The 8,433-nt window shown below is 59.3% G+C and overlaps 1 protein-coding gene across 1 annotated transcript in view; it reads right to left on the minus strand.

The window, feature by feature from the left end:
- The window catches only part of DUSP8 (dual specificity phosphatase 8), a 35,327-nt gene extending 27,502 nt beyond the window's left edge, over positions 1-7,825 (minus strand). Inside the window, 2 exon segments of the mRNA XM_056354830.1 lie at positions 6,055-6,461; positions 7,541-7,825. Of these exon segments, the coding sequence (XP_056210805.1) occupies positions 6,055-6,285 (231 nt within the window). The 5' untranslated portion in view covers positions 6,286-6,461; positions 7,541-7,825.
- Positions 7,826-8,433: the final 608 nt, after the last annotated feature.

Consider the following 8,433-nt stretch of genomic DNA (forward strand, 5'->3'; position numbering starts at 1 on the left):
CATCTGCTGAATAGTCGGGCGGATGGCACACGCCTGCCTTGTGAGTGCCTGCCCTCCCAGCCGGCCGGGTAAGGCGCATCCATCACGGCGTGGGAGGAGGCGGCGGCAGCGGCAGGCAAGGAAGGAGGGTCTGCACCTCTAAGCTCCTCTCTCCTCTGGCTTGTGTTGGAGCTGCCCATCGCCCACCACCTGCCTGGCCCTCTCCAAAATCTCTTTAGGAGACCACTTGAACTAGGAACCACTCACGGACACCCGCCTCCTTTTGCTGTCTCGCTGCCATGCCCTATCTTTACCAGCAAAACAGATTTGCTCTGGGTTGCTGTCGATACTAATGCTGCTCTCACACACTGCTGCAGGTGCTTCCCTGCTCGGCAACGTGAGTGCCATCCAAATAAAACTGCAGGGCACACTGATTTAGCTGAGCTCATCACGTCTCCTCGCCGCAGCGGAAGGACAGCCCCACACCAACAGAAATCCCTGCCGGGGCACCACGTGCAGCTCTGCTCTAGGAAGTGGGGGCTCAAAGGAGCCAGACCAGCACAAGGCACTGGGAGCAAAACTGGCCCCACAGGTCAGCAGGATGATGGGAGGGCTGAAAAGGCAGCGGTGGGATGAGAGGGCAGAGAAAAGGATGCAGGAATTTTAAAATAAGACACCGAAAAATGACCGAAGCCACCTGGGGGCAAGCCAGCTGAGGATCTACCCCAGCATCATTTCGTTGGCCACCCCTGAAGCAGGACTTCTGCAGGCGGCCATCCCAAGCACAGCTGGAGGGAAGCACGGCGGCTGCCGAGCCAGCTCGGAGCCAGGAGCCTGCCAGTCCTTAGCAGGGCCGCTATCCCTTCAAGCCCCCCTATCATGCCATTAGCACATGTCAAAACCCCAGTCCCCAGCCTGAAGCCCCACACCAGCGAAAGCATCTCCCACAAAAGCACGGTGAGGTGGGGACCGAGCTGTGGCAGGGCAGGGGCTCATCCTGGCTGGGCGGTCCAGGCCAGGGTGGCTGCAGTGGAGATACCAGCTCTGGCCAAGCAGAATTATCCCATGTGGATAACTGGCTAGCTGAAAAGGGTCACATAGACATAGTCCAGCTGGCTGGACAAAAATGCACATCGCTCTCATCTTATCTGAAGCAAAGCAAAAATATAACAGGAAGATTGCGGTGGGAAAAGAATGTTGCAGGTGGGAACAGATAACTACAGAAGAGAAACTCGGGGCAGGCTTGGTATTTAGGCAACTAACCAATAATGAGCTTAACTTTTGTAATATGTATGAGCTAATTATAACAAGGCATAAAAGGTGACTGTAAGGTACAATAAACGAAGTCTGCTGATCACTCATATTGAGCGACTGTGTCTTCCTCCGTCGCGACAATCCCACAATAGGATTTAGTGTTCCCTCTGCATGGGGAGGCTTTGTTTGGGCCGTTACTGCAGGGTTGCTGAGCGACGGCAGAGATGTGCGACACGGTTTACATCTTATTAAAGTTATAAGGTTTCACTCAATGTAAATGCCAAACAAGCACTGGCCTTGCATGGCCTGGCTGCAGAAAATAAATACGCTGCTTGCTGGGGCGAGGATGCCTGCAGGAGGGTCCTGAGGAGCCCTTGTGGAGCACACAAGGAGCCCACACCGGCATCCCAGCTCCTCGCTACAAAGGAAAATGAGAGGGAGATGTTCAATGGGGTCCACAGGTCTCCCATTAACCTCATGTACTCCAGATACGCCAGGGGAGGCACAGCCCCATCTCTGGCCTTAAACATAGGGAGGTTAAAAGCTAACTGGGGCAGAGGCAGAGGGTAAAGCTGAAGAGATGCTCAGGGCCAGATTCCTGCCTCTTCCAGCTGCTGGCATAGGGCAGTGGCACAGCTGGCAACAGGGGAGTCCTCTGAGGAGCAGCACCTCCATGGTGGGAGCTCTCCCATGGGGGCTGCCCATCACCCCAAGGATGCTGAAGTAACCAAACCCCCAGACATCACCCTCCAGAAAGGGTCCCCAAACCCAGCCAGCAAGGGACGGCAGGGCCAAGGCGCAGCAAGTCGTTTGGCCCCAAGCAGGTGTTGAGTGAGGCTTGCAAACCCATGCACGCCTTTGAAAAGCTGCTGGCCCACCCCAGCGCTGGAGGTGAGCCAGGGCATCTCCCTGGGGACAACCTTCCTCCCTGCCAGAACCTCGGCTGGTGGGGGGGATGGCTAGCCCAGAGCAGGGACCACCCGGCCAACAGCTCCAACCAAATCCCAGCTGAGACCATCCATTGCCTTCCCACCCGGCCCAGTGCTCACCACCACCACCCTCCCAGCTCTGGCTGCAGGTAACTCCCTTAGGGACATCTGTTCCTGGGGCACTGGGTGGTTCAGCGTGGTCTGGGTCCCTGCTCCGCCTCTCTCCCGCCGAGCAGGGATGATAATGCTCTACAGGTGATCCAGGCTAAGATAAGAGCGAGCTATTCTTATTATCCCAATTACTACCGACATCTCAGTCACATATTGTTTCAAAACACAGTGAATCACCCCACTGAAATAACAGGGCTTCCATCAACATAAAGAGCAGCCAGGCACACGGCTCAAAAATAAGCCCCGGCTTTCCCTCAAGCAAAACAGCTGCTTGCAGAGCCATGCTCCTAACGCAAATAAATAAATATTCCCATCGCCTGAAGAGACCCTTGTCATGCCTCAGACTGCGGCTATAGCTGCTCTAGAGATAGCTACATTTCAGGAAGCAAGAAGAGGTTGAGAGGTGGAAAGACTTTCCAGGGGGATCTTGAAGAAGCGAAAATTTCAACATTTCCCTCAAGAAATGCTAGTGAAAACCCCAGGCAGGAATTTCCCACAACCTCTGCCCCAAAAACTGCACTGAGGAGCTGAATTATTTCAGTTATTGGAATTTATTATTGGGAGAATTTATTATTGTTAGTATTGGGAGAAGGGTTCAAAAACAAAACCAGAGCAGTACATTGGTACCATTTTTGTGTGGAAGGAGCCTATTACCAGTTGGGAAATGAATTGCTGCAGCAGTTTTTCCCAGCTCAGGCGCCATGGGAAGATAGCACACAACAGGGCTTGGGAGCAGTGGCTTAGCTCTGCCCACCATCGCAGGCATCTTTCACGGAAAAAAGAAAGGGAGGTTTATTTTCCCCATTTCTTCTTTCCTACAAAATGGTCCTTCCCTTTCCTTGCCCCAAAAAAGCCAGGAGCTGCTGCTATCCAGCAGCATCGCTCCAAACTAGCATCCAGAAGCGCCGTTAACGGTACCTGTCCTGAGCGGCGGTACGGAAAGCAGGTGCAAGCCCTGGGAAAACCCGACTTCGGCAGCCGCTGAGCCCCGCTGCCTGCACGCTGGCGGGGGAGCGGAGCGGGGGGCCAGGTGGGATCGCCGGGAAGCTTTGCCCCGTGCCAGCCCCAGCCTCCTTCCCCAAACCGCGATGGCACCGCCGAGCCGGGATGCGCAGGTCAAGCTCTTTGTGCCGGGCAGCCGAGGGGCAGCGGGATGAGGGGGGGGCTCAGGCTGCCCCTGCCCTGCCCGGGCAGCCCCCCACCGCTGCCAGCCGCCTTTGTCTGGCAGCCCGGCCGGCCGGGAGCAGGAAACAGGAGGCGGGCGGGGGGCCCTCGGGAGGAATAATGGGGCCGGACAATCGCACCACTGATGTCACCCTTCCTGCCATCTGCTCCCAACGCCAGCCGTGCCCCCCCGCTCCGGCCCCCGCCTCCCCCGGCCCCGGGGCGGGGAGCCAGGGGCAGAGAAGGGCCCGGGGGGTGGCAGCTACTCCAGGTGGGGGGCAGAGAGACCGTACGGGGGCGACAGGGGCCCGAACCGGCCGCCAGCATCGCCCCCGAGGGCCTGCGCCCTCCCGCAGCACAGTGCGTGGATTGCGGGGGGGGCCCAAAACGCGACCACCACCCAAGCGGCTTGAAACCGGGGGCACGGGGGGAGGGGGAACGGGGGAGAGGAGAGCTCGGCACCGCGGGGTGCCAACACCCAGGTGTGCGCACAAAGGCTCGGACGCTGCGAGCCGCGGCCCTGGGCACAGCGTGTGTGTCCCCCGGCCCGCCGCGGCCCGCCAGGGCAAGCGGCCGAACTCACACGGGGGTCCCGGACTCGTTACTGCCGGCTGCCAGAGCCGGGGCGGGGGGAGCACGGGGCGGGGGGCACGGTGCCTCCTGCCCGCGGGGGCACTGGGGGGGACTTCGCCTGTACTGGGAAGGGGAAGGGGGGAAAAGGGGAGGGGGAAAAGGGGGAGGGGGAAAAGGGAAGGGGGAAAAGGGGAAAAGGGGAAAAGGGGAAAAGGGGAAAAGGGAAAAGGGGAAAAGGGGGAAAGGGAAAAGGGGGAAAGGGAAAAGGGGGAAAGGGAAAAGGGACGGGAGAAAGGGAAGGGGGAAAAGGGAAAAGGGGAAAAGGGAAGGGGGAAATGGGAAAAGGGAAAGGGAAAAGGGAAGGGCGAAAGGGAAAAGGAAAGGGAAAAGGGGAAAAGGAAGGGGGAAATGGGAAAAGGGAAAGGGAAAAGGGAAGGGCGAAAGGGAAAAGGAAAGGGAAAAGGGGAAAAGGAAGGGGGAAATGGGAAAAGGGAAAGGGAAAAGGGAAGGGCGAAAGGGAAAAGGAAAGGGAAAAGGAAAAGGGGAAAAGGAAGGGGGAAAGGGGGAAAAGGAAGGGGGAAAGGGGGAAAAGGAAGGGGGAAAGGGGGAAAGGGAAGGGAAGGGGAAAGGGGGAAAAGGGAAGGGGGGAAAGGGGGAAAAGGGAAGGGGGAAGGGGGAAAGGAAGGGGGAAGCGAAAAGAGCCGTGCATTAAAGGCGACACCGCCTCGCCGCCGCCCCCAGCACCCCCGGCTGCAGGCACGTCCCCAGCCGGTACCTGGACCATCACGCAATGGCCCGGGAGCGGGGAGGGGGCGATCGCTGCCTCCCGGGGACACGTGGGGACCCCCGAGCCGGGCCCACCGCCCCGCCCCGAGCCACCGCTCCGCTGCGGCGGCCGGACTGCAGGGCTGGCTGGGGGGCTGCGGGGCTGGCTGGGGGGCTGCAGGGCCGGCATCAGCTGACGCGAACTCCCTCATGCCTCCCCCTCCCCACCCGCCTCCTCCTCCCCGTCCTCCCTCCCGGTGCGCAACGCCGCTGCCGCAGCGCTGCCCCCGCCAGGCCGCTCCCTCCCCCCGCCCCCCCCCCCCCCCCCCCCCCCCCCCATCGCTGATCGTTCTGCTTTATTCTCCCGGGGATTTAAGAGCGCTTAAAGCCCCTGAGGAATCAGCCCCTGCCACCCCCTGCGAGCGGCCCGGCCCCCCCCGCGCTGCCGGTCCCCTTCATCCCGGCGGGGTGATGTCACCGGCAGCCAATGCGGGCCGGGCGGGGGGACGCCGCAGATGGCTCCAGCTGGGCCCAGCGTTTGATTAATCGCCTGAATTACCCTCGCTTTGCCATAAAATTACAAGGCGGGAGGGGGGGAGACACACGGGGTAAAAGCGAGCCCCGAGCCGGGGGCGACGGCCAACTGCCCCCGGGGGGGCGCACCCGGCGCGGTGCTGGCCGGGGCTCCAGCCCAGCCCCGTGGCTCCCAGCCACCTCTATTATTTAACCAGGAGCGATAGAGAGCGGAGCCTGGGAGAGATAATATGCCATGACACCGGATAAGAGCTTCTGGCGTCACAGGGGAGGAGGATTACATGTCCCTGAATGGAGTTAGAGATGACAGAGGGGAGGGGAAGAGTTTTTAGCAGGGGATTAAGTTTACAGCTCTGGGAAGGCTTTTTGGGGGTTGTTTGCTGGCCTAGGACAAGTCCTAAGGCTGATATACCTCTTAGACTCGCCCGGGAGGGCTCCTGGAGCAGGAAGCACATCACTGGGGTGGGGGCAAGGAGCAGGTCTCTGAGGACAGCCCTGTGGCCGCATGAGCTCACCCTCTGGCTCTCCAAAGGGTGCCAGAGAGATGCCGGCAGGTCAAGGGATGGAGGTAGAGGATGTGCGTACCAGGCATGGAGCGGCCCTTAGGCCAGTCTGCATCCCACCCCCAGCCTGCCCCTTTCTACTGGGGAAGAGGGTGTGAGCATCCTCTGGCCAGATCCCTTACCTTCATCTTGGAGGCAGGCTGGATGAGCTCCGTGATGGAGACCTTGTCCTGCTGGAGCCTCCTCTTGACGAGCTTGGAGCAGCAGATATTGACGGAGCTGAGGACGTGCCAGGAGTTGTACTCCACGAAGGAACGGCTGTCAATGACCAGGGTGCCCTCCGCTCCGTTCCTCAGGAGGCTGGCCAGCTTCTTTGGGTCCATCACCTTGCGTGGGAGCCTGTCCCCAGCCATAACGGGCCCGTCCCCTCTATGGCGAGCGGGGGGGAAGGGGTGGAAGGGCAGGGCAGGGGTGCCAGCACCCGTCTCCCCAAGGGGAACGAGCAAGGGGGTAAGGGGTGAGCAGGGCAGCACCCGTCCTGGTCCCCTCACGCTGCTAACACCCAGGATGCCAACTCATTGTGCTGAACCTGCAACGAGAGGGAAGGAGAAGGCGACCGGTCAGCCGGGCAGGACGCGACATTCACCTTGGGCCGTGTCACCCAGGGCTCAGCCTTCAGAAAAGCATAAGAGTGCAACAAGCCGCACTTTCTAGGTATGTTCTCCCAGCCTGTGGGCATCTGTGGATCCTGAGCTGCTCCAGCCAGGGGGTTCCTCTTTGTATTTAATAGCCCTCAGTGGAGCTTTCCTCCATGAATGTGCCTAATTGCTTTTTGAAGCCATGTCAGCTTTTAGCAGGCACAGCGGCCGGTGGCAGGCAGCAGAACGGTTTGCCAGCTATGATGAAGAAGTTGGGGAGCCCTGGTTTGCTCCAAATCTGCTAACCCATCCCACCCCCCCCCCCCCCCCCCCCCCCCCCCCCCCGGTGACCCTTACTACTTGCATTGGAAGAGGCCACGCACACCCATTCCCTAATCACCTTCCCCACGGTTCTCACCACATCTAGACCTCGTTTAGGAGCCTTTCAGGTCAGAGCATCTACAGATCCACATATTGCACAGACACCTCTGGCCACCCCAGCCAGCCGCGACGCGCCGTGTTTGAGGGGCAAGGGCGCTGGGGACCTGCACGGGGCAAGATGTCTCCTCTTTTCCCTGTTCCCATCTCAACAGCCCCTCACACTCAATTTGCTTTCTCTGACCTCTGCCAAGCACAGAGCTAATGGTTTCACAGAAGCGGCTTAGCTCAGCAATAAGGTTTTGCTGCCGCATGGTAACAGCTTCTTCAGGGCCCATCAGACACACCACCAACTCAGGTGTGCCCACTCACGTCTACCATTTCACCCTGGATCTCACCCGCCTTTGTATCACAGCCTGCTCCTGGGTATCTTGCCAGCTTGCCTCCTGGCAAGTCAGGAGAAGATGACCTCTCTTGGAAGCCAAGAAATGGAGCTGACTTTCACTCCTGCCTTCAAGAAACAGGCCAGGCGTTGGGGCAGAGCCCTGGGGAGCTGCACTCGGACCGAGATGGCCCCGAAGCGGCTGCTGCTTTCCAGCAGCTAACTCGTGCAGACTCTGAAAGGGGGGGGGTCGTATACAGGGCTGCCTACCTGGGCTCCATCTTAGGAGCTGAGGAGGGTCGAGCCTGGTGCTCTCCGAAGCACCATCAGAAGAACAAGCGTCCTCCACGCCCAGCCCGTGGGGTCTATAAGAGCAATAAGCAGGCTGAGGGACATTCAGGTCAGGGTGCCTTCTTGGGTTTTAACGGTACACGTCATTGCAGGCATGTTTTAATGGCATTAGGTTTTAATGCTGCTGCAGTCATTCAGAAAATAAGCCTGGGCTTACTACGAGGCTCCTCTTGTTCCTGCCAGACAGTGTTTTAGAGAACCCACAAGCTGTTCCACAGAAGCTTTAATGCATCTGAATTAGGAGGACTATGAATACCATGCCTGAAAAGGCCAGTGTGAAGATTTTCATTGACTTCTGCAGGGCCAGGATTTGGTCCATGGCCCAGCGGAGGCTTACGAGTCACCCTGAGCTGAGTAAGCCAGCAGCTCCTGCGAGCCCCCATGCCTGCAGCCCCGGTGGTGCAGGCACCGACGGCAATGGTAGCTCCAGACACAAAAGAGATGCTTGAGTAGGACACACTATTGGGTGAAATTACAGGCACCTCAGTTACCGGTCACCAAAGCTGGAGGACCCAGCCAGCTTGCAGGAGGAGAACGGAAAGCCACAGAGCACGAGGATGGAGTTTCCCGCATTTGCTGTGGCTCATGGCTCCAGCCCCAACCTCCCCGGGCTACCAGAACTGCCTCCCAAAGCAGGGGGTGGACATCTCTGCTCCAGCCTCAGGATCTGAGTTCCCAACTGAGGCCACATCATGCGCAACCCTCCCCTGTCCCCTTATCACCCCCCTGCTGCCTCTGCCAACGCATTAATTCAAACTGGGGGGCCGGGGGAGCATGGAAATGCCCTAAAAGCTGCAATAGAGATGGCCCCT

The sequence above is a fragment of the Falco biarmicus genome, chromosome 10 (genome assembly GCF_023638135.1).
Source record: "Falco biarmicus isolate bFalBia1 chromosome 10, bFalBia1.pri, whole genome shotgun sequence".
Taxonomy (NCBI): domain Eukaryota; kingdom Metazoa; phylum Chordata; class Aves; order Falconiformes; family Falconidae; genus Falco; species Falco biarmicus.